This window comes from Oreochromis aureus, linkage group 20 (genome assembly GCF_013358895.1).
Source record: "Oreochromis aureus strain Israel breed Guangdong linkage group 20, ZZ_aureus, whole genome shotgun sequence".
Lineage (NCBI taxonomy): Eukaryota > Metazoa > Chordata > Actinopteri > Cichliformes > Cichlidae > Oreochromis > Oreochromis aureus.
This window is the reverse complement of record NC_052961.1, coordinates 11,135,441-11,162,244: the sequence shown is the minus strand read 5'-3', so window position 1 is coordinate 11,162,244 and position 26,804 is coordinate 11,135,441. Positions and strand designations below refer to the sequence as shown.

General features: G+C 40.4%; 1 protein-coding gene across 1 annotated transcript; it reads right to left on the bottom strand.

The window, feature by feature from the left end:
- Positions 1-13,231: 13,231 nt before the first annotated feature.
- On the bottom strand, positions 13,232-22,894 carry nt5dc2 (5'-nucleotidase domain containing 2). Its single transcript, XM_031738836.2, has 14 exons — positions 22,424-22,894; positions 20,320-20,504; positions 20,152-20,226; positions 19,990-20,045; positions 19,813-19,906; positions 17,070-17,198; positions 16,581-16,641; positions 16,385-16,487; positions 16,172-16,273; positions 15,970-16,051; positions 15,741-15,827; positions 14,664-14,804; positions 14,188-14,252; positions 13,232-13,836 (listed from the first exon to the last, which is right to left on the bottom strand). The coding sequence occupies exons 1-14, from the start codon at positions 22,797-22,799 to the stop codon at positions 13,575-13,577; spliced, it is 1,818 nt and encodes a 605-aa protein (XP_031594696.1). The 5' UTR covers positions 22,800-22,894; the 3' UTR covers positions 13,232-13,574.
- Between the last annotated feature and the right edge of the window lie 3,910 nt (positions 22,895-26,804).

Genomic DNA, 26,804 nt, shown 5'->3' with positions numbered 1-26,804 from the left:
TTCTTTGCCTGCCGTCTGAGTTCCACTCCCACAGCTGATGTGCCCTGCCTCTTCCTTGCTCACTCGCACTCCTCCTTCGCAGGCAGGGTAGAAACGGCAAGAGGATGCGGGAGGACGAGTGGGAGGGGGCTAGAGGGAGGGCTGCTGACCATGCCAGTCACCTCTGGGAACCAGGGGAAGAGACGCAGTTTTGCTGATTTACTGTCTGTATCTGTATCCCCTCTCTATAGCATCAAGAACATAGACAAGACACTTCAGGTCTATTTTTACTTAAAATTTGTGTAGTTATAAACACACAGCTCTGACAGCTATGAGTCCACACGTAAACTTGAGAATAATACTGTATATGATGTCAGCAAGGCAAAGATCACAGAGGTGCTCTTGGCATTGTGAAACAAGTCAAGCAACAGTTGTTCTCCCGTCTCTTATGTCACTGGAAAAGAGCTGGTCAAACAAGTAGATCGACAGATAATTCATCTTTTTTCACAGATGTCCTATTCTAAGAGTCCTGTCACTCCTGCGTGATAACTCTAAACAGGTTTCTTATCTGTTCATTCATCTCATCTCTTGCACACCCATCACCTGTGTTAAGCACGCAAAATGAGGGTTAATGAAACACACAGTTCTCCTGCTTTACTATTAAGTGAGCCAATCAAATGATGTGAAAGGCTGGACACAAAAGGAGACTGTCTGTAGACTCTCCTTTGGCAGGCTGCTGCATCTGATAAACTGGCAGGAGTGACAACAATGCCGTCATGGATTACTGAATAAAGAAGGATTGCAGTCACAAGCGTCACCCAGCTATCTGACAGCGATTCACTTCCAAAGCATTTGTATTATGCCTCATGAGCTCAACAGATGTTTTCATGAGGACATATGTAGCTGTGTTCGTGGGAAAATCAGTGTTTTTAGCTGGCAACAGCTGATTTGACATGAAACCGTGTAAAATGGAAACTAAGTCAAATCTACCAAACCAGACTTTAATCTCCCAAAGGACCGATGATGTCTTCATTACATTAACTGCAATGCACTCCCAGTAACTGACCAGAGAAGCACTTAATTAATCAACAAGCGCAATGAAGCTGATAGACAATTACATCATCTCTCCAAAATTACATCACCACTTTCCTCTGCAACTGCAATTACCTAAAAAACATTTTACCGCAGTCCTTGGCTGACTTTGTTGGAACAGGCTTCACCTTGTCTCTTGGCCATGTGCGAGACAATCTAACTTTATCTTACTGAGTAGATCTTTGGCTGATAAAGACTTGATTGAATAATATTGATTGTTGCTGTAATTGATTTTTTTTTTTTGACAGTCAGACACAGAGTCTCAATCAAGATAAACCCTCTGGGTCTCTCAGGTGGTTGGTCTCTGAAAAACCAAAACAGCTGGACGGCAGTTTGCACAGTTAAGGCTACTTAAACCTGGTTGATCCCGACACTTCATCTCTAGTGCCACCTTGAGGCTGATATTAATTGTTTTGTGTGGCTACAATCATGCCAGGGTTTCCTGCAGAAAACTTGATAACACCAACAATCTATCGTTGCACTCATTTGCTCTAGTGATATCAACTATAGCTAACTGTGAAGTGCAGACAAAACAACAAAGCTCTGTTGGCGTAGGTGCATCTCTGGACACTGAGTGGGTGAAAAGAGAGCAAAAAGCTGCTTATTCACAAATTTTGAGTGCTTTCCAATAGCCCCACACAACAAAGTATTCAGCTTCAGAGTGGCACTATGACTGATTAGTAATCTTGCTTATCTTAAAGTGAAGTGATATGCATTTCTTTTCTTTTTTTTTAAACTGTATTTACCAGGAAATGAAACTCTGGAAATAAATGATACCGTTTTTGTGGCTCTTGGGTCAAAATAAGGCACGATTAACCTTGTAACCTCATATTATTGTAGAGTGTTTACCTTACAGGCAACTGTTGTTATGATTTGATTCTGTGTAAATAAAACTGAATTGAATTATATGTTTTTCAAAGACATGGGATACCACAGAGCAATAGACAACCTTCCACACTCACATTCACACCTATGGGCTATTTAGAATCACCAGTTAACCTAATCCCACTAACTGCATCTCTTTGGACTACAGGAGGAAGAGAGGGAAACCGGAGAGAACCCTCGCAGACACCGGGCGAAGATGCAAACTCCACCCATAAGAAGTGGTTTGGAAAAAGTTCCACAGTAAGGTCCTCTGAGTGAGGCCATAGTGTTAACCACCAAGACACTGTGTTGCCATTCTTCAGCTGTTACCTACTGAAGGGAGCATTTTTGCTCCTAATGTGTTGGAATCTTACTTAACGTGGCTGAAATAAGTGCAGGGCTATCAGATGAGCAGGTGAAAAAAACTTTTTGAAGCTTAATTTGTGCTTCTTTATATGTTTTTATATATTATTTTGTTTCATGGCAACATTAGGCCAACAACAGAAACAGTGCTGCCTTTAACCACCCCAGTGACACACACTCACACATACACACCCACCTCAGCTTTTGTCAGGTTAAAACTTGTGTTTTGTGTAACGCTCACCCAAAGGATAATATGGCATTACCTGCTAAACAGCAATGTCTTGCAACATCACTGATCACAGAACAAGGAAACTGCTCTGTGATCAATTAGCAGATCAGGGACAGATGTTAAAAAGGCAAATCTGTTACAGTAGCTGATAAAATAATGAAGCCCATTGTAAAATGTAATAAAGTAAAACAAACCCAAACAAAAATAAGAAAAATACAGTAAAAATCTGCTAATACAGAACATGAGAGCAGCACAATATCGCATCAATGAGTAGTCAGCTAAGACTGATGAATGTGTTTTACATCCTGAAAATCTTTATATCACGTGAAACATAAACATCTACAATCAAATCATTAGTTCAATTACAAACAAACAGCTTTATAATAGTACCACCACAGCCCAAGTCTATTTAAGTACCACTCTATTGATTTAGCCTGTCAGTCTTGTTGCTACCTTCAGTCTCCTGGCCCGACAATTCAATTAAGTACAGCAGCTGTGGTGTGTGTGATGCATTTGAATGAATGCAGCCCAGACAGAAGCCTTTAATCACATCACCTCAGGAACAAGGCCCAGAGCTCTGAGAAGCACTGGCTCCTCTTTTGTCTTAAAGGAAGTGGAGGGGCAGGAAGACAGGCAGGAAAACTCTCGGAAGAACAGAAAAAAACAAGGAGATCCTTTCCCGATAGCTTTGTCGTCGCACTTAGAGAAACTACAGACACAGCACCGTCAGCAAAAACAGCTTGTAAAGGACCCTCGGTGTCCCAATGTAAGATGTAGATTTTCTAATTTAGGGCTGAAAAATCTAAATATCCATTATTACCTTGTTCAAATCAGAGTATTTGTTATTTTAATAAATGACAATGATGAATGTTACTAGTACTGCAGGTGAAAATGTAGGTTGCACGCTCCCTCTTGCAGTCATTCAGCCCCATAATCTCAATAATTTATTTTCAGTCTGGGCGGTTGAAAGGGTTGCAGCAGTAGGGCAGATGTTGATGTCGAGTTGGTGTGTGGTATAAGAGGGGGTGAGGAGTGGACAGAACAGAGGTAACGATCATTCATTCATCTTTATGTGTCAGGAAATTTGCTCCCGAATAAATGCTGAGCCCGTCTAAAGAGAAGCAGATGCTGATTAAACAAGCAACACATGCTTTTGTTCAGTGAGTCATAATTTTTTATTTGATTTCCTTTAATGTATGGGTTTGTTTAAAGCCGGAAAAACATCACTAATCTAATCTAATCTATTACATACTAGCATGTGGTTTAAGGTGAAGCTTATCACTGCTGGCTCAACAAAAACTTTGTTCAAATAAAACACAAGAAAGCAAACTGTTTATTCCAATGACCTTTTATGGAACTTAAATGTCTCACAATCTACAAGCCTAACAGTTTATGCTTATGGCCTCCCTTTAGTTTAATGTGTAACATAAAATAAGACATACTTACTTTTAAATGATCTTTTTTTTAATTGATTTGAGGTTGATAAAATTATTAATGTTTTGGGTGAGAAGGACCAACCAGTAGACGCTGAAGAGCGAACAGCCCCTGAAAGAACGAGATTAATCATTCAGCAATATTTATACTTCACTGGGATGAACAAGCTGCCTATATACATTGTAAATATTTTTCCGATACTTGGCTTTACAAAGAGCACACATATACGAGGATCTCTGGGGAGGGTGAGTTTGTGGAGGAAATGGGGTACCATACAAATATTTGAAGGAAGTGAATATTTAAAGGGCAGCTTTTTCTTTAAAGAATAAGCCGTGCTTTATATCCGAGTGTTTCCTTTTTACTACAATTTATTTGCTTCACTTAATGAGTCTAAGAGTGCACGGTTGGTGCAGGTGAGGCAGATAGACTTATTTAAGGCCATTTGTTATTTTTGGCCAATTTAAATTACCTGTCAAGTCACACTGGCCAGAAGACAGAAGAAGGTTTATGACTCCAGTTCACTTTGTCATCATTTCAAGAAACTTTAAGTAGTATTTAATATTATGTTTCACTTTTAATTCAGCTCTCCGTCTCACTTCTTCTTCAGTTTCTAAGCTCAGTTTCACATCCTGTGTTCAATATCTGGACATACTTGGCCTCCTCTAGCACGCATTCAAAAATAACATGAAGTTACAGTAATGATTGCAGACCGTCTGACTGGAAGGAATAGAGCGAGCCCACTGACCCATCCTCCTCCCACTGAGGTCACGTGCCCCTCGGGCCTCTGGGAGCGGCTGCAAACAGCCTCACGCGCACACTGTGGCCTTTCATAGCCTTGCTGTTTGGGGGCCAGGATATTATGGTGGAAGGGGCTGAAGAAAAGTGGTGCTGTTGCAGAGTGCTTAAAATGAATGGGCCCCATATGTTCCACCCTTTATGTGCAGCTCTTTGGTCTGGTTCCACTTCTATTAATTTCATTAGCAGGAGATTGGCCATTATCTTTGGTAACAGGAGTCATTATACGACTTTATCCCATCAAATGGTATTATCTCGAATTTTAAAAGGGATTACCAATAACTAATATCATGAGATCAATAAATCATGGCAATGTGTCTTCTCAGACAATTATAATCTTATAGAGGAAGAGCACAACAGCCCCAGGGACATGTTGCTCATTGATCTTTTTTTTTTCTTTTTGACGAGAAAGATTTATTTCACTTAAATTGGTACATATTCAGTGCCGTGCTATCTCTCCACTGTGTCTGGGGCAGCTCTGTGATGGATGGTTCCCTGCGACTGAGAAGGACTTTGCCTTCATGCCAGGTGATCAATACATGACTCGCCACAGCAGAGATGGATTCGGCCCAGCTCCAGTCAGCTTTAAATCCCACAGCCGGTGGATAAATGTCAAAAAGCTAAAGGGTAATTTTTAATCCTGTTTCTCTCACGCTGGGAGTAAATTTGATGCCTCACATTTCCACCGGCAACTATTGCAAAATTGACCAGTGTAATATTAGCTGTTTGTATTCAGATAAGGTGGCAACGAAAGGCTCAATAAGAAAGTTGGATAAGACACCGAGTACCTCTACACTGTGGGTGACTTCAAGTGTCTACATGAGCATATATTCATTTCTAAGTGGTGCTTAAGAGAAAGCAAAGTCACAGTGCCCTCTGCTGGAAACTGGAAAGGTTCACATTAATATGAGATATGCCGCACAATAAATCAAGTATTTATTAGACTACATATTCAAATCAAAATTTTTCATCCAAAAAGACAAATTTGAATTTATTTTAACAGAAAATGTCTGATTTGAATCATTTATTACTAAGTCATTTTCTCATAAAACATTTTTGATGAATGGAAGTTTTATTCATAAACTTTTTTAATGAAAAAAGCAAAATAAAGGGTTTGATGCCACCATTTGGCCGCAGCCTTTCTCTGTGGAGTTTGCATGTTCTCCTTGGGTCTGCATGGGTTAAAATTCTGTCACAGTCTTTAAGCTGTTGTGGTAGTGAAACAGCTGGCACATAGCGTGCTTTAATGTCATCAAACCTGCCTATTTTAATCATTGAACATAACCTTTCTCCTTCTCTGCATGATTTCGTTGCAATTTTTAGCTCAGACAAATTTGAGGCATTCTTAGAGAAAAGGGGAAGACTGCAAAATCGTGTGCAATCTGTAAAAAAGACACTTCAAGTAACTGCACTAATGGGTCTTGAGAGAAATTTCCCTGATTAAGGACTTGCATGCAGAGATCCATCAGAGTTTTTTAGGTTAAATGTGAGTGTGCCGTGCCACAAGAATAAAGACATCTTAACTGTTATTTAAAAGAGATTGCCTTAGAGATTTTTTATAAATAATAATTATTTTTAAGTTTATTTAAAGCCCTTCCAAAGAATACCTCAAATAATTTGAATCTAGGTGTTGTGCCGAACTGCATCATATTAATGGGTCTGCCTCAAATCAAATTGTGCTTCAAAATTTTCATCTGTTCTCTAATACACCAGATAGTCAAAATCAAACCAAACCAGATCCTCAGGTTTAGCATCTATTTTTGTTAAGAGCTCTATAAAAGCCTAAAGGAAGTGTGGGGGGTCAGAGCCTCTGCAGTGAAACAGCAGGTGTCTCCAAAAATAGAGGTGAACTTCTGCATGTGTCACCTAGAAAACCTTACACTGTGGTGTCACAGAGGGCAGATGTGTTGATGAGTCAGGAAATGTGCTCCCCAGATACAATCTGGTGTGTGGAGTCCTCATAGCAGCTCACTGGTGCAGAAACAATATTACACGATCAAAGCGAGGAACAGAACATACTATTCATTATTTATGCTGGCTTCATGCTTCAGTGAGAATAACCGTTTCATGTAGACACACCAACATTCATAATTTCTCAAGAAGGCTGCCAGTTTGTTACAGATAATGAGTGAGATACAGAATAAATTATAGAATTGCATGCCTTAACTTGTAATATGGAAACCCTTGTGATTCTAGAGTTGTTAGCATTTACCGGTAACTGTTTTGTACCCGATAAAAGACTTACTGTTAGCCACATATGTTAAATTCCAGCACAAAGATAATCGGGTTACACGGTTTCATCATCCACAGTAAATGCAGTTACACTACTTACTGAAGCTAATCAGAGCTAGCAGAATGAATCAATAGTTAGATATCATATGTACCCTGCACTGCAGCAATACTGGAACACAGTGTGCCTGCTTTTTACTGTATTCTGCACCATTTAAAATGCATCAATTCTATAAAATTCTGTAGCAATTCATTTTATCTCAGTGACTTTACAGATGACATATGGCACATGATTAAAGACTTTTATTTAAAGGTTTAGCTTCTTGTTGTTGGACTGGATCTATGCAGTAGCGAGGTGTGGCACTTTGAAAATAACCTGTCAGAACTCACTCTTTACAAGATTACTATTTCTCTAGTCACCTCCATCAAGCAGGAGAAGGACAATAAGGATTTTCCCAAAAGACTTTAAAAAGAAAAGAAGGCCTAAGCCACTGAGCCACAGACTCAAAGTGATGACGGACGCTCCTCTGAATGTTAATGAGGCTGACTTCAAAGAGTGTGACTGTTCAGAACAGCACAGAGTAAACTAATTCAAGTAAAACTCTGTGATTATGGCCATGCACTGTGGCAGGTAATGAAACTGCTGAATTAGAAACAGTTGCAAAGGCAACTTGTGATGAAAATCAAGAATAAATATAGATGCAGGGCGACAGTGACTCATTTAAATCCCTTCAAAGAGAGACTATACTTTCAGTCTAATAAGCTGTTTGCACTGGTCCGACTGACATCTTCCTCTGAGTGGAGAATGCACATAAATACAGTCTGCAGATGAATAATTCAGCAGGGAGGGAAATTATCCATCCAGTCTCTTTAAAAAAAGAAAAGCTATGCATCAGCCTGAAGCTTTAAATATTGTTTGGTTGTGGCTGCAACAGCACTAGGACAGGTTTATAATTAGGTTATCTGATTTCAAAGCACAACACAGTGACTTTTAATGAAGAAAGGTGGGAAATTTATGGGAAAAAACATCATTCACAATGCCTTTTCTGCTTTTTCATCATATTAACTATCCTTCCTCCATGTTCTCAGAATGACACAGCACGCCCTCTAATGCATCTTCTCATCCCCTCCTCACAAATGTTAACGACAGAAGGCTTGTATTTCATACATCACAGGCGGAGCTGTGATTTACAAAAGGGTTCGATAATATACCGGACATCAAACATTAAAAGGGCAAGAGCACAGGAGAGAGAAAAAATGTGCTGTCACAGAGAGCAACTTCACAGAGCTGCATGTGTGCATGTCTGACACGGTGCCAAAGGGGCTTCTTACATGTATGATGAAAGAATGTCTCAGGAGCAGCCAGTGGCCTCACATGAACCAGTATATAAATAATACACATATAATCTGGCAAAACCTGTGTGGAAACTGACTGAAAGAACAATACAGAAGAAAAAAGCCAACGACTTTAAGTTTATAAGGTTATTATGAGTCAGACATTTAGCAAGCCTGAATATAGGGACAGATAAAAAGAGCTCTGTTGACACAGTAATGGATCAGACAGATAATTATAGACTGACAAGTACAGTTTCAATTAAACTTTCAAAACAGTCACTTACAAAACAGCGATATGTAATAAAGAGGCATAAAAAGAGACGCGTTCTCCTGCTTTACAGCCTCGCTGTAGCCTTTTATGATCAGTAAAGCTGAGATAACGCTTTACAAAACACAGCAGTCAAGGTGAGAAGAGATAAGCATGAATATAATCTGTTTTATGTCACTGAAATGAAAGTTGTTTTTATTTTTGGCCATGTGCCATAGATGGAGAAAGCATAAGTGATGTCCCTTCATCTTCACTAAAATGAAATAAAATGTACACTTTGTCAAAAACATTTTTTGCAATAGTGATACAAGAAGAGACCCAGAATGACCTGTATCCCCCCAATTTCTTTGATTATAACTAAAGATGTCACAGTGGTACACCCAGTTATTAAAAAATGCATTATCAGTGATAAGAAAATGAAAAAAAAAAAAGATATTAATTAAATGTTCCACTTAAGACAAAATAGCTACAAAACAATTAGGTCCAACTGTGATTTAACCTCACAGACTCTCTGCTTACAATGCAAGATTTGATTAAAGATTACACAACAGTGATTTCAAACTTCCCCACCCCGGGACGCTGCCAGGCCCAATTAGGTCGCTACCTTGAGGTCTCCTCCCTTTGCTCATCATCCTATTTTCTTATTTTTTTATTTTTTTGTAAGAGAAACCAGTAAATCTGAATTTAGTTCCATTCTTTTTTTCCTTGCAGACCTCATGAATTAACAAATATATTGCAGTTTTATTATGCGTGTGCTGAACGAGAATGAAAATACAGGAAAGCAAGCCGTGTAAGTCTGTTTTCTCTGTGGGGCTTCAGGGTTTCTTTTTCTGTTGATTTACTTTAGCGAGGCAGGCAGATGGATGGAATATCATCTGCGCTGGGAAATCTTTCTACAGTGAGATCTTAAGCTGTGAAAGTAAAGGTCCTGTTACATTTAATAATAGAAAAGGCTGCTGCACGGTGGGACTGGCTGCCAGAGCACACTACTTGAGTGCACAGCTTCCCATGGCCACTGTAGTGACAGACAGAGAGGCACTCAGCTGAGAGCAAAGAAAAAGATTCAATGCAAGGTAGGTGTGAACATGGAAGTGAATGGAGAGATTTGCAGGTGAGAAGATGTTCCATAGAAAGATAAAAGAAAAAAGGATGAAGAGATGGTGCTGCAAATGGACTGAATGATGTAGCTAGAAAAATGCAGGATGGAGGCACTGAAGGATGAAGGGATGCAAGGACAGAGCGGGTGAAGCTGATCTGATCTGAAATCTGTGCACCCATTTTATTTTAAATATTGTTATATAGACGCTTTTCTACCTGTTAAACCACATCTATTTAATAGCGCGCGAAAATTCTCCAAAATGGATTACTCCCATTGAAACTATATTGCATCACTCCCAAGTAGAAGAGGTGAGCGCCAACAAAAAGACAGAGAAAAAGAGCTAGTGGCGGCAGTTTCCGGTGCTCAGATGCAGAATTATTCACTGAAGGCACAGAGCCATGAAATAGACTAAAACACCAGTCAGCCCCGCAGAAACACAGATCACATGAGGTATTCAGTGCAATGCAGCATTTATAGCTGCAGCATCTCACTTGTCTTTATGATGTATTTATGTGTTTCTGTCAGTAAACGAGGTGGATCCAGTCTTTACTGGTCTTCCATGCAGTCCACAAAGTTTAGAGATCAAAGCCATTATCAATCCATCCCTTAAAGCTAGGAATCGTCACTTATTCTTAGTTTAATTTTACACACTCTAAAGTAGGTCATATGCTGTGCTTCTCGAAGCGAAAGTGACACTATTGCAGTCTTCCAAAAAGGGTACACAAAGGAGTAAACCATCAAGCCTTGTAGTCTAGCACTCACGATTCACAAATATGCCAAGCGCCAACACACACAGCAAAAAGTGTGTTCAATCCACACACAAAAAAACACCCAAAGAGACTGAACACTGAATGTAATATGCAACCTATAACAAGCAGTCAGCCAAACGAGGTGGTGATGTGCAAGAAGATGTAGTCCATTACTCATGCTGGAGGGTCAGACAACACACACTCAGGACTTCTCCGACAGGAAAAAAGAAGTTAAATGGATCAAGAGAAAATGTCATTTTCTATCAAATGCCACATAAATCTATAAACAGAAAAGAACAGAAAAGGTGCTTAAAAATGCATCGTAACTGAAGATACAGCTGCAACAACTCAGATGAAAGTGATAATAACACATAAAATTCTCTCACACCAACAAAATCAAAGCCTAACTGCTAGGACAAATTATCACATAAACACTGAACCCCTGTTTGTGTATCCCACATTTTACTTCATTTTACTTATTCGTGTTGCAGTCAGTGTTTTGAGTCTCTTAAAACTAGTTTTATGCTGTACATGCATTACTCACACAAACACAATGCAGTTCCACGCTAAGTGTCGGCAGCTACACAGCTGATTCCAGGACGGGACAGCGTGACAAAACTTGAACCAGGACCGCTATACTAGCCCTGCCCGGCTGTTTGAGATCGCCTATAACTGTCCTACACCTCGGCCACACGCTAACACAAACGTGAGGAGTAGCATAACAGAGCACAGTACCTTTGCTGTTGTCTTCTGGCAGACGGCTGGAAGTGAATGAATGTGTGATGCTGACTACGCTGAAGATGAATGGATGGTGCGCTGCCTAGCAACCAAACGACCAATGGGCTATATGATGCAAGAAAATTTGTAGGAGAAAATACACTCACGGGACACTTTACCTACAAGTACACTTTGTAAGTACTGCCTTAATTCACTCCTCGGAGATTTTGGTGCACATTGAATCTCTCCCAGAGTTTCACCACATGCCAAAGGTGCTTTGTTGGATTGAGATCCGGTAATTTGAGCACATCGAACAACTTAACCCGATTTTATTTTATCTGAGTTTTGTGGCATAGTGTGTTTGTCCTGCTGGAAGCAGCCATCAGAGAATGGGTACGCTGTGGTCATTGTTAAAATAACAAATTCTAAACCCTTTCCACCTTCATTACACCAGCATACAGCATGTATCCTGCTCCCTGTCGGTCTGTAGGACACACCCAGAAGTCTATATAACTCCACCCCCTTAGCCTGGTAGACCTCTTACCTCCTTACCACAAGGCTGAGAACAAAGAGAGTGTAAGCTAAGGAGACTCTGCTGAACCTTTTAAGTGATTGCCGTGCAATGTAAAGAGATAGTTTCTCACTTGAATGCATGGTTGTGTTGCAATGGATCAAGGCATTTGTGGCATAAATATTTGGTATCCTAATTTACTGAATCACTTCAGTAGCAGGATAGCACTCCTTGGTTGTCATTTTTTGTTCTTGTTTGAATGAATAGAAAGAGTCCATCTATTTGTTAAATCTACCAAATCATAATCTTTGGAACGGCCTTCTGTGCTTAAATGGGCACACTACATCGAATGTTTTCTGTGCCAGCACAACCAACTTCAATGTTTTTTCAGTCATAAAGGGGTGGACATGCTCAGCAGCTGCACTCGGGTAGGCTGTGTAATTCAAATGATACTCAGTTGGTACTAAGGGCCCAGAAATGTGCAATAATAATAATAATAATAGTAATCCCCCACACCACTACACCTCTAGCACCAGCTTGAACTTTTACAAGGCAGGATTGAGCCAAGTTTCCCGTTTGTTTGTTTTTATACCAAATTCTGATTCTAGCATCTAAATGTTGCAGCAAACTCTTCACACCACACAGCATTTTTTTTAATCTTCTATTGTCCGATTTTGGTGAGCAGCTTTAGCCTATTTTCTTCAAGGCTGGATACTTTAAGTGTTCAGAGATGCTTCTCTGCATACTTTGAGTGGAGTAAGTTGTTATCTGAGTTACTGTTACCTTCCAATCAGTTTGACACAGTTTAGCCATTCTTCTCTGACGTGTGACATCAAAAAGCCTTCTTCTGTCACAGAACTGCCGCTCACTGGATATTTTCTCTTTCTGGAACATTCTCTGCAAACCCTGGAGATGGTTGTGTGGGAAAATCCTAGTAGCAGTTTCTAAAATAATCAAACCTTCCTTTCTGGCCCCAACAATCATTCAACAGTCACCTAAATCGTTTTTCTTCCTTCTTCTGATGCTTGGTTTGAACTTCAGCAAGTCATCTGTTTTTAATAGTTATGCATTATTATTACAATATACAAATTGCACAAAAAGTTCAGAATCAGTTCATTTTCCATGTCTACCTATTAAAAAAAACATGCAGTTGCAATATAGTGGAATTTATGCGAGCATGATACATCAAAGAGGCAATGACGAGCTTAATAGAGAAAGAACTGTTACTTTCATATAGAGCCAACCACCACCGGGCAACCCAACACCTTAATAAAACAGTAAAGAGTGCTGAACCTGCATCGGACACAGCAGGAGCATTTGTTGGATTATATGAAAGTATCTGACAAAGTGAAAGCAGCAAGGAGCTTTTAAGTCCACACATGGTAAATATGCTGTCAAAAGTGTTTTGTATGACAAAAGAGTGAAGAACAAGTCACATGACAGAGTGCTTTGTGTAGAGATAAATACAGGAGTGCTTTGAACTTCTGATTTGCCCCTTTGTGTCCCAAACAAAGCTCGAAACCCACTGGTAGAGAATACAAAGGGCTTAATAAAATAACACCATCAATAAAACTTGTAGTTCTTTATTTGTTTAAATTGTGCGGCGTAGCATTGTATTGAAAGACTTCCACAGTTAGCTACAGGAAGAAACCACAGTGTCTGTTGATCTTTTAACGCAAGGTATTTAAATGCTCTCTGGACATGAGCTACATATACAGCACCCTCCAGGGGATTTACGGGGAAAGTGTTCACTATTTTGAACAAAAGAACTGTGCCCTTCGGAGTGAGCTCTGCAGCCTCTCCTTAGATTAAAAGGAAACCCTGCTAGGTAAGACGTCCTCAGGCTATCAAGTGTTTGCCAGGCTTTAAAAAAAATAAAATCCTATCAGTCACTTAGGAGATTATAGCTCTCATCGGATGTGAGACATCTCCTCTAGGAAAGGGGTTTTCATGCAGCCTGTGCACAGCTGGTCCATCCACAGAGGAGCTTCATGCTGCAGAGGGGTGCGGCGGGGGTAGAAAGTGTACGAGAGGTCATAATTCAGAAGACAGCTCAGAGACGTCATGTAGACGTCTGAGAAACGACACAGGCGTCTGGAGAAGTAGGTGGGGTTGTGACACGTTCTGAAGATGCTGCCAAACTGAGGGTTGAACAGGTTCTTCGTCATCACCCTAGCATGTAAAAAAAGTGGGATCAAAGTTATGACATTGCACATGTATGAATATGTCCTCAAAGTTGTGAAATAACAAGAAGTGGTAGAAGCAAGGAGAAGTGAAAAGTCCTCAAAAAAGTAGATGTAGCTCAAGTGCTGTCATATCAATGTTAATATCATATCTATTCACATTTAAGGTAGGTAGAACTAATATATTTGGGTGGTTTAACTAAGATATATAGTACAGCAAAAATTGAAATTTTCAATTTGAGCCAGTGTTTGTACTGTACAGACTTGTTAAACAACATCACTGGGAACACTGGGAGGTGCTTTTAAAGATTAAGACGGGGATTTAGATGATAAGACTCACCTGAGTTCCTCTCTTTCCTTCTGCCATTCCAGAAAAACTTGTTTAGACACGGGATCTCTGTGTGTCTAGGACATTAAAGAACAATATGAATAAATTTAGCTCTTCCAAAACATAAATATGGAGAAGAAACAAACTAAATTTCCTCCCTTAGATAAGTTGAGTCTGAGTTCAACAGTAGGGACAAACAACAACTAAAGTTCAAAAGTGTTCTTAACTGCAGTTCTTTGCCTCGTTTAAGCTCTTACAAACAATCCAATAACACGCTAATAGGATTGTAAGCACGTGGACTCTCATGCTGGAATCTGAACAGTTTGTTTTTTTTTCTTTTAACATTGTGTTCTGTCAACATGTTATCACGTGCGTGACAAAAAGCTACTCAGGATTTTTAAGACAGACCATTTCAGGTATGTGAGTGTTTGCTATGTGTGAGTGCGAGCAGAATATAATGTCCCAACAGCTCAGGGATTAACTCTCACCTGCAGGCGCTCCATCAAGCCAGTTAAAGCCTGCATCCAGGTGAGGTTCATTCCATACCGGTCTGTGCTCACCACTTTGGTTTCCTGCTCCAGTTCAGGTACGATGGCTGCTGTGCGCCAGCCATGTCTCAACATGAGGTCCTGCAACAAATGATAAAAGTGTATTGAGAAAATGTGCAGCAATTTATTCTTTTTTTTTTCTTCCCCTTAGAAAAACATATGGATATTTAGCGGGATGCGTAACCACTGTGAGCCACCCCCAACACCAACATAATTTAAGGACTTTATAACTGAAACAACAACAGCTTACATTTAGTTATGTTTTAAAGTGCCGTGAGCATGGCAGCGCCACCCATCCACTGTTAAAACCTGCTGTTTGTGAGAGGCTGCCAATCAAAAAGACGACTAGCTGAAAGACGGAAGCTAAAATTGCTCATTTCAAATGGAAAAGGGAACAAGAGCTGCAGTAAAGCCCCAAATATTATAAATAAGCATTGTTGTAAACTATGAACAAGCAGAATAAATGTGTGGAGCTGGAAATGAGCACAACTCTCTTTTAATCACTTTGACTGTCTTCTGTTTGGAAGATCCAACAAATGTTGCCATGTTTTACTCTCTTACTTATTAGATACATGATTACAGACATATTAGCTGTTAATATATATGTTTATACAGTGTGCCTTTACTTTGCACAGTAACACAAAACAGTCCTCAATTTCTGACAAAAAATTGTGGCGCTCATACTGCCATCTAGTGTTTCAGATTTTCACTGCACAGTCTGCTCTGACCCCACCCAAATGCTCTCAGGACTTTCAGAGTCGTGCAATACGTGGAGATAGATGGCATCTGGCACTGTGCGGATCTCTGCACATACTCTGTACTTGTGTATCTTTCAAAGGATGTGAACCATTAAAGCTAAAAAAAAAATCCTACTTTGCTAAATCGCACACCAAGGACGTCAAATGAAGCCAACACAGGAAAATTCCTGGTAATCCCTATACCAGGAAGGGTTAGTCACCATGCAGAACACTGACTCAGCAATTCATCATGATGAGATCACCATGCTCTGATACTTACAGCCAAGTCGCTATAAAGATGGTCTCCAAAGTACAGAACTTTTGATCCTCGCCACCCTGTCAGTCTGAGAAAGTCAAATAGGTTTCCCTGAAACAATAAAATCAACCACATACTCATTAGACACTCAGAACACAAGTAAAAACATGCAGACTTTTCAACATGTAAAAACCACAGCAGTTAAATAAATCAAATGCCACAAAGGCTAATGAACACTTTTTTCATTACAGACCTGTTTGTAAATCTGTCCTTTGTCCAAACTCTTGATTTTTTCCCACCGAAGGTCTCCGTTACCATCCAAGCGCCTGAAAGGTCTGCAGGAGCAACAGTTTTGGAGATTGTTAAACAGGAGCACTGAAATGACTGTGTCACATCTCATGAGAGGGATGCCGGTCCACATCCGCCACACTGAAAAACTACAAGGAGTTACTCACTTGATACAGTCAGTGAAGAAGTGAGGTTTGTCTGCCTGCACGATGACCACATCAAAAAAGTCTCTCCAGTTTTTCCCCACCATGTGCGTCATTCCTCTATCGCTGCACACACACAATAAGCATAAATGTAACAGAGCGCAGAGGTGTTTATCTTTGTATCAGGACAGAGTGTACTACTGCAGACGTAGATTCTATCAAGTCGCTCACACTTACACAAAGCTGAAGGGACTGTTGGTTATGAGGAAAAGTTTCTTTCCGCTGCTGGCCAATCGATGCAAAACAGCATCCGTCTCGTCTCCTCTGAGAATGAATTTATCTGTAAAAAGAAGAAAAACAACGAGTAATTGAACCGCCGGTGTTTGTGTAGCAGGGCGCAGACAAAACCGAAAGACATGAAAGGAATTCTTACCGAGATCTTCCATAATCCATTTGTACATGTATCCTTTGAGGTGAACCATGCCGACTGCTTCCTGTGGATTAAACGCCAATGAATGTTTTTCACAATATGTTCAGAAAATTCAGGGTATCTTTGATCCCTACTATGAGATAAGTTTGAATTACAGTCACTCGGGAAGAAAGACCCCAATTATTTGGAAATGATTAATGACCTGTCAGTTTGCTTATTTTCAGAGGAGAAATTGCGATGAAGTAGTGGGCGTGCTGTGTAATTGTAAACCCTTCCACCCCAGAACCAAGAGGAAAAGCTGTTATTGTTCTTCGCTCTACCATAGAGAGTCCATTGCAAACTTTTCCGGAGCTCAGCAGATTCCTGAGCGCGCAGCTGATGAAGCACGCAACACGGATACAGTCAAAAATCCAATCTCCCTATGCTCCCGCGGTATGAGCTACAGAGTGAGGCCAGACTTTGAAACGGACAATAAAACATATCATAACTCACAGAGATGTCTTTGAAGAGGTGAACTGGATCATACTCGATGTCGTTTGTGATGAAGAAGTCATTGGCCACAGCCAAGAGAGTCATCTCAGGAATGGAGAAGATATCCATGAACTGCTTCACCTTTGGTCCCTGTGGGGGAAAAAAAAATCCAAGTTAATGTTTGATGCTCACATGATGACATTTTAACTTTATTTTGTTTAAAAACAAAGCAAACAAACAAACATTTCATGTGCCTTTTAAAGTGTTTTCAACAATTTCAAAATTAAATTAAAAGCAGTTTTCAATACGAGCACTACCCAATGATGCAAAATTTATCGTCTTGTGTTTGTGTCCATTTGCGCAAGAGTTTGGCAATGCAGAGAGAAGAATTGTGGGAATTCAGGCACCACACAGGCAGCAGCAAGAAGCCCACCAGCAATGACAATGCAGGGAGAATACTGATTGTTGAGAAGCTGGCTTACACAGGAAAGGGAAGAGCGGCAGAGTCTCTCAAAAAGAGGAAGACACACACACATTAAAAAAAAAAAGTATGTGTAAGAACACAATGTCTGTACAGGGCAGTTTGCACTGTTTAATGTTCCGTTTCACTTCATTGCAGAGTTCTTCCCTCATTATGACGTCTGTCCTAAGCTATTGTACAATTAACATAACAAATGAGTACAGCCCATGTTACTGGTTGTCCCACACTATTGACACTGTCCCCAAGTGACAAAAATCTACAAGCTCATTTCTATAAGACAATCTATAAATCTCATAAACCGATATTTTATTCACAGGAGAACAGAAAACATAGCCAAAATGTGCCATTTTAAAAAAGCAAAAGATTCAGTTCATTTTGAATTTGATGGTCTCAAAAAAGTCGAGACAGGGCTGCGTAACATTCCCTCTTCTTAAACGGTCTGGGAACAGACAAGAGCAGTTGCTGGATTTTTGCTGTCTCATTCTTGTCTGATATATGAGTCTAGCTGCTCAAAAGTCCTGGGTCTGGGGTGTTTTATTTTTCTTACGATGGTAAGTCAAATGTTTTCAGATGGTAAAAAGTCTGGACTGCAGGTAGGCCAGTTCAGCTCCCAGAGTCTTCTACTACAAAGCCATGCTGGTAATCGATGTAGTATGCATCTTGATGAATTATGCAAGAATTCCAAATTTTGATTCATCTGACCCCAGAACAGTTTGGCCCGGAAAGGACAGCGATGATTCTGGATCATGTTCACATATGGCTTCTTTTCTTTGCATGACAAAGCTTTAACCTGCATTTGTGGATGGTACAGTGAACTGAGTTCACAGACAATGATTTCTGCAAGTGTTCACAAGGCCATGAACTGATTTCCAATTATAGAATCATGCCTGTTTTTAATGCAGTGCTGCCTGAGGCTCTGACTATCATGGGCATCCAATATTGATTTTTAGCCTCGTCACACGCCACGCACAAAGACTTATCCATATTCTTTAAATCTTTTGTTGTCATGCACTGTAAATGAAATTGTTACTGACCTGTTGAAAGTTAATCTAAGTAACTGCAAAACACTCCTCCAGCTGTTTCGTTTTAGTACCATTAAGTTTTTCAGCTTTTTGAGATGTGGTGCTGCTATTAAATTCAGCAGCAGGAGACAATTTCTAATTCTTAAAATGGTACATTTTTATCAGTTTAAACATTTGATATCTTTTCTATATTGAAAAAAATATGGGTTTAAGAGTCCTGTGTAGGACCTACCAACTTAGTACCAAGCTGGGACCTTAAGAGAGTCCAACTGCACCAAATGAGATTAGAGACCTATTTTGGACGGGATTGTTACAGATGGAAAGAGGCACTGTTCCTGCTGCAGGAGACCACTTAAAAGGTTCAATCGGGCGAAAATGATTCGAGTCTGATTCATAACATTCAGAGCCCAAATTGCTCCTAATGGGCAAACATTTCAGTTTAAGTTTGTTGACTCCCAGACCCAGCAGAGCTTTCTAATTTCCCTGCCTTAACGAGTACAGAACTAAAAAAACAAAAAAGTGCAGACACAGAGTTCTCATAATCAGCTCTTTTGGGACTGGAACATTGCCTTCTAACCGATTCATGACGACAATGGAAGAAATGAGATTACAAAATTCACCATTTGGTACTTATGTAATGCTAAAGCCGTACAAAACCCCGACATTTGGTAAATCTGTGTACAGCAACAGATTAAATCCCAAATTCCTTGTTTGAGGAGGTCTAAATAAAAATGTAATATTTTGCTGATCCGGCAGTACTTAGGCCTTCACGTCTGTGCCAAAACAAACACATGTTCCACAGAGAGGAAATGTACAAAAAAAAATCTGGAGGCAAAGTGCAAGAACTGTGATAAATGTAAAACAGCTCTCCACTAAACTCTGGTTTAAAGTTATTAGACTACTGAACTAATGTGACTAACAGGGAGTGTCAGGTTGGAGTGTTTTAACTTTGAAATCAATATACATTTCTTAATCTCCTGAAACCCAAGCTGTTGTTTTGAGTGCTTTTTAAATTCTCCCAGCTATTTGGGATTAGTTTGACATGATAAGGATCAAAAATAAGCATCAACTTTGAACAGAAAGTCATCAAAAAAAAAAAAAAAAAACATGTCCTGATTTGGCCGCATTTTACATAATAACACAGCAAAAGTCAAAGCCAGACTGTAATGTCCCCATATGAGGACGGGGGGGTCTCAGGAGGTTAAATTATTTTTTTAGGTTTCTTTGCAAAATAAAAAAAATAAATAAAAACAAATCGTACCTTTCCATAGAAGCCACTGTCCTGCTGCAGGGGTACATGAAAGGTCCCACCAAAGAGCTGAAGGACCTCCTCATCTGGCACTGGGCTCAGACCCCTGGGAACATCAAACACAAATGAATGTACTGGGGTCTAATAACACTATCCCGCAATTCACTTAAACCATCTTTCATTTCTTACCGGTACACTGTCCCCGGCTCAATGTAATGGAAGGCGTCTATCTTCATTAAAAGACCCTAAAGAAGAGCAAAAAAAAAAATTGAGTTTCACTTCATGAGCTGCACAGAGAAAATGCACAATTATGCTCCTGCAGTGGTTAAAGTGTAGTTTAAAAGATTTTACCTTTTGGATGTCATAGTGAAGGCCCCGAACAGCAAAGTTAGAAAGGTAGTCGTACTTGCGAATGCCCTCGGGGTACTGTCAAACAGGAGAACCAGCAGGTTAAATAAGCCTGCGTTTAAAAATCAGTTTTAAAGCAAACACGTTTGACACAACTGATGCAAAACACACCTTGAAGTGTTCGATTAGGAATTCTCTGGCTTTGTTGTAGATCATTGTGTTGAGCGCATTGGAATACTGCGCCAGTGTGTAGTCATAGTCGAAGCCATAGATGTCCACTTCAGCCAAGTTGACCTCGTTGTTGGCGTAAATGGTGGAGGAGTTGAGGAGGTTGCACGCACCCGGCGGGATCAGGTCTGGTGCAGGAAAGACAAACGGGGAAAGACTCATTTAAATTTGAGAATCACAGATCAAATTGAACAAAACAATGAATAAGCAAGATTTAAGAACGTGATATGACGGCTCATTACAGCTGACTCATGTTTTAATTTAAAGGGAATCTGTAAAAGACCCTTTCTGTAATGAAACTTGATGATTGTGCACTTCTGCAGAGGAGAAAGAAGTAACTGCTGTTTTCGGTCCAGTTGAGCTGGCAAGCTCACGAGGTTGTGCAACGAGCATTTCTAAGATGTCAACTAGCCCTTTACTTGACTGAGCTCAGAAGAACATTTTGTACAATTATATCTTCTACCAACTTAACCTGGAAAAAAAAATGACGGGCAGCACAGCATTCACTGCGCCTTTGAAAATATTCCCATTTTATCTGCACACTATCTTGAGTACGGTCACACAGCTAACACATGCGCAGAGATTAAACGCACAGTTTACATTTTGCTGCAGAGACGGACTCCAGCGCTGGCTGCAGCAGGAGCACAGGACTGAGTCACACATGACCTAAAAGTGGGGCATGGCCCCTCTGTAGTGACAGAGTTCAATGAGGGCTGCTGCTGGGAGCAGACAAAATACCTTTCTTTCTATGCCGAGTCACATTTCAAAAGACTGCATCTGACAAATTGCATTTCCAATTGAGAATGCGTGACCAGCTTTAATTAAAACCCACCATGTTGAGAACAAAAAAGTGGTTTCAACTGAGTATCTTAGTAAAAACGTATATAAAAAGGCTTCTGTTCTTAAACACTTTTGAGTGTTTTCATTTTACACTACTTCATGTTTCTACTCCAGAACACTTCAGAGGGAGATGCTGTGTTTTGTTATTACACTACAGTTATTTGGCAGCTATTCCTACTTTGTAAATCAAGATAACATTTGCAGTTAAATCGTGACGCATATTTATAGAATAAACACTAGAGAAATATATAAAACTACTTTAAATAAACCAAACTGTGCCCACATGCAGCATTGCATTGCTGTTTACATTGCTATAACAAGGCTGCATAAGAGTTCCTTTACTTTTAATACTTTATTTTGCTCATGTACTCTTCCTTCAAAAGCACATCTTCCAGGTTTGCTGCTGACTGACAGTTATTCTGATTGTTATTATTTTCTGCACATGCAAAGCAGGGCTGACTCACGTGAACTAAATAAACAAAAAACCAAAAAGCAAATATTATGGCGCTAACGTGCATGTCAGTGCGTTTGATAACAACACAGACAACTTGTACTGACCCTAAATCCCCAAGTTTGTTTTCTCTTTTTCTTGCTTTTTTTAATACAGTATTTTTCCATGCCTCATTTGCAGGGACCTGTTTAAACGCCCACTTGTGCCTCCTGCATGCCAAAACCGCTAATATAAATAGGACATAGATCATTTACAGAATGCATCCGATGACATACAATCACGCTAAAAATTGTGGTTAACCGGCCCTAACCTAAACAATGGTGAGTGCACATTTGGCTGGATCGCGGAATGCTCAGCGCAAAACACATGTTTCAGAAGGACACACAAACGCACAGTGTACGTGCAGCGTTCACCAACAGCCGCTTGGGTTGTTTGCGAGAACAAATCTTGCCAAACAGAGGAACTGACGCGTGAGCACAAACGGAGCCCGGCTTCTTCCTCCTCACAAGCATCTTAAACAGGTTGCTGTGCAAAACTTTATCCTACATGCGTGTGACACAGGGCATTAATGTGCCATTGGGGCTAAATTGGAAAGAGGATGAACGAAATCCCTAAAGAACAAAATGTCTTCGGCGTCAGAGAAACATAGCGGCTGCCACGGTGACGTGCGGGATAACCGTACAGCCCGCGATATGGGGGGCCCCAGTTAGGATAAAAAAAAGGAGGGGTGGTGGGCTGGGGGGGCCCTCTGCTTACCGTGAACCAGCCGTTTCATGTCATTGTAGCGAGTCCACAGGTACGAGATCTGATCCATTGGAGCTGCGGTGGACGTGAAAGAGCGTCTCCTCACACCACAGACACCAGGAGCACCCAGCGGCTCCTTGACTCGCTTCTTGTCCCCAGCCGTGCATCTGTGAGGTGGATCGCTGGGTGACGGAGCGTCGCCAGTTGGTCTGTCCGAATCTGAGCCGCAACTTTCCTCTTTTGTCCTGTCGCGGCCCTGCTTTTTTCCTCCAGAGATCCTGCATGTGGTACAAAGTCTGTTCACTCTGGGGGATCTGGCCAGGGGAGGGGTCTTGTTTCCTCTTGCCCATAATGTACGTGTTAATGTGCCCACTGTTTTAAAAGACATTTTTACGACGCGTTATAATTACCAGTCCTAAAAACCTCTGCCAGCTTGCCACTGGAAGCTGAAGCTAGCAAACAGATAAACATATACCCTCGTTGTCACTGAGGCCACGCCCCGGGCGAGAGGCCCTCCATTTAAAGGGGAGGTACTCCAATTCTCGGAGCCAATCAGAAGGGCGGAACTCTCTGTATCTGTGATCAAATTCACATGAGAAAACATGTTGTCAGCGTGACTTCTGCGTGTTTTCTTTAAGTTGCAGTCACATCATGTTCTTTCGTTTGTGCTTTGCATATATGAGGTAAGTGGGTGTTCTGCCTGATATCCTCTCTGAAAGCAGGGTATTGTTTTTGGACAGTGTGCATTTTAAACTAAAGGTTTTGTTGTCCTTGCAGAAATTTTTGCAAAAAAAAAAAGAAAAAAAAGAAACAAAGTAAAAACACTGCAGGAAAACGTTTTTCCGCACAAGTGTGCAGCTCTATGAGTAGCCTATTTGGTGTATTTTAGTTTCGTGGTGATATGCCTCAATTGCATGTGCTAATGCTTCATTTATGCTCTCCGAGGGAAAAATGTGAGAAACTTTAGTAAAGCAAACACACAAAAAAGTTGCAATAAATAGTATTGGATAAATGCGACTTTTATATGCTTTCTTGCAGTTTCCCCCCGACAGTTAACTGCAAAAACAAAATGCATATTTGATTTTGAAAATGCAACTTTATCTTCAAAACCAGAGCAGTTGTAAAGTCTTACATTTTAAAGAAACTTGCAACTGAAGCAATAGGATAAACATGGATACGTGTGAATATTTGCTTCTGCTCTGTTCTAGAGTTCGCAGAGACTTTTAGTGAAGCACAACAAAGAAAAAAAAGAGGGGGAGGCCCCTCTTGTGCTTGGACTATGATGAGTCACTCTTGGACAAGTATACAGAAGCCTGCTGTAGCTTCTGTAAAGAGTGCTGTAGACCAAAAGGCACAAACGTGAGTTAAACAGTGATGCATGGTGGTTCAGAGCTAAGCCGGAAAAGAAAAAAAAAAAAAGGTTGGTGAGGACCCATAAGGAAAATTACAGGTTTAGCGAGATAGCGAGAGAGGTTTAGTGAATGTAAATGACAGCTTCTGTCATCGACTTCAAACATAAAGACCTCAAGTCCATTGACAACTTGCCAAATGACCTTAATGTGTTCTGTTATTGGTTTGAAAAACTAAAAAGGCAGTCTTGGCACCACCCTCTGTGACACCCATCATTCTCTCAAGCCCGGCTGCCGTTAATCTGCGCAACTCAGAGGCCCTTCCTCCCATACCACAATAAAGACTTTCTTCATTCTTACGAGTGACAAGAGCCAGTTCAAAAGGTTAGAACCCCTGTAAATACCATTAAGAGACAAGCACTCTCTGCCTCCAGCTTATGCTGACCTGAACACTGCGGTGTAGAGAGTCATGTGCAATACCTCACCAGCGCAAGGCCTCTACAATCACCCCCATCCCCAAAAAACAAAGATCACAGGACTACACCCTGACATCTGGATCAGGGTGTAACTGGAGACCTGCATATCATTGGCTGTGTTGAGAAGGCGATTGGCTGCAATCTGCCACTGCTGCTTGACCTGTGAGCGCCCAGAACCCCGAGGCAAACAGGAAGGATTGCTGTTTTCCACTCCCACCTTAACATACACTTTCTGAAGACTTCTGCATTCCATCCAGATAAAAACACCACACTGTTCACACATAAGCTGATTTACTGTGCTTCTTACTTTTTACTTTAATGCAAAATGGTAACTGAACACCACAAAACCAGAATGCAACCCAAAAAACAGTTCATGGCTGGCTTAAAGACACTGTTGTTCCAAAACCAGAGGAATTTCAAAAAAGGGCCACAAAAATGAAGAGAAGCTAAAGCCATTTTGACAACAAGAGAAATCTTGGGAAGCACTTGGATTAAGCAAGTGCAGAAAGTGACAGGATTAAATTTGTGTTCTCTCATTCCTCTGTTACATAACCTCTGTGTGTGAGCGTAACTACTGACATCCTGGACCCAGTTTATCATTTAATCTCTATATTTATTTGTCTTATTTCTCTCTCAGAACACATGAACCGCTTGCTTTCCTGTATAGATTTTCTATATAAACAGCCTCTTTATTTGTCCTAACTTCTCACACAGAGTTCTGGAAACTTGTTCTGCGGGTGGGCCTTGAATACACACTCCAGCTGAAAATACTGGAAAGTCTGCTGCCAAATATGCGTCTCCATCTTTGAGGAAATCATCTGTAAGAGATTAGGAAACTTGATTGTCTGTTGTTTCTAATTAGTTCTGATGAGTTCTAGATTTAAATCTGACTTACGTAACTACAGGGCTACAGGTTATTCAAATGTCAAAGATACATATAGTTAACTAAAACTAAACTAAAATAAGAGGTGAACTTTAGAACTTTAGGAGAAGAAACAATATTGTATACTTACAAAACTAACCAAAATATAATGGAAGTATAAATGGGAAATGTGTTTAGGTTTTGTCTTTTTCAGTTTGGTCAAATGTGTGAATATGACAAATATATTTGTGCTGTAATTTCTCTTCAGAACCTCTTAAATCTTACCCTATATGTTATGATTAACAAAAGACTAAAACTAAAAGTGAGGTTTAGAAAAACATTTCTAAACATCCATGCATTCCTCTATTTTTTCCCCCCCACTTATCCACTTTACGGTCTATGGGGCGCTGAAGCCTATCGCAGATCTCACAGGGTGAGAGGAAGGGTAGGCACAGAGTGAACAAATCGCCAGCCTGTCGCAGGGCTAACACAGAAAGGCAATCATTTACACCTACTGAAGAATCACCAATTAACCTAACATGCATGTCCCCATGCCTTTGGGAGAAATCCTGAGTACCTGGAGGGATGGGCTCTCTCCAGGTGCAGGTACACAGAGAACACACAAACTCCACACATGAAGGTACCTCATATATGCAAAGCTTGCCGATGGATTGAAACTCACGGCTTTCTCTCTGTGAGGAAACAGTGCAAACCACTAGATAATCAAACCTATAGAAAAATAGCTACAATAGCTGTGCGTGAGAGATATTAAGTTAATTGTGTACAATTTAATTCTTTGCTTTAGTTTTAATATAATTTATGTACTATTGTGTTTTTTAATTACTCTTTTCTTGAAGAAGGCTTTTATTCTAATAGCTTGCTATTTTTATTAGTTTGTGTTTTCATGAAGTTGGTGTGTTTGCACTGTGAAGTGGAGTTTCTCAACAAACTGCAGAAAAAATTTGCACAAAAGAATCATGTCCAGACCAATCCCACCACCCCCTCCCTTCTGACATTAGTCAAACTATCCAGAAGAGCTTTATGACTCTATGACCAAACTTTATTGCGTGTCATGCTGCATTATTCAGCTGTCTAGGCTTAGCTTTTCAAATGAGCACCTACTGGGAATACCACCTACAAAACCACAAAAATTAACCACAAACCAGTATCCTGGTGTATTTACAATGTAATAAACAGACAGGATATACGTGCATGCAGGCATGTGAAAGAGAACGCTTTTACAAGACTATGGAAAGTCCTGTGAAAAGCTATGTGCGGCATGCTCCTGTTTCCATAGGAATTGAAAGGATAAACAGCTGCAAGGCACTGTTAATGAGATACACAGAATTAATCACCAACAAGTGTGACCACCTCTATAAAAGCAGAAGTCATGGCAGTTTGCAGGACTGAGCATTGCACAGATCATCAGACTGTGCACTTCCCAGAGAAACTGCAAAAAACCCCAAGAGCGACAGCTTAGACTCTGCAGAGTGTTAGCAATGACTTACTGCATGACAGCTTAATTAGAGAAAGACTGAACAGGGATGACTTGTTTGGAAGGACTGCCAAAAGAAAGTATCTTCTCTCTAATTAGAACAAAGCAGTATGGGTTAGGTTTGTAAAGTTACATCTGAAAAAAACAACAAGACTTCTGGAGCAATCTACTGTAGATGGACACCAAAATGGAGACATCTGCTCACAATGCC

What these genes read in the sequence shown, in the direction of transcription:
- nt5dc2 (XM_031738836.2), bottom strand. Translation starts at nt 22,799, where the DNA reads ATGTCTTTTAAAACAGTGGGCACATTAACACGTACATTATGGGCAAGA. An exon ending in ATGGATTATGGAAGATCTCG is followed by an intron (nt 16,488 to 16,580) that starts GTAAGAATTCCT and finishes TTCTTTTTACAG; the next exon opens with ATAAATTCATTCTCAGAGGA. An exon ending in AAGGACAGATTTACAAACAG is followed by an intron (nt 15,828 to 15,969) that starts GTCTGTAATGAA and finishes TTATTGTTTCAG; the next exon opens with GGAAACCTATTTGACTTTCT.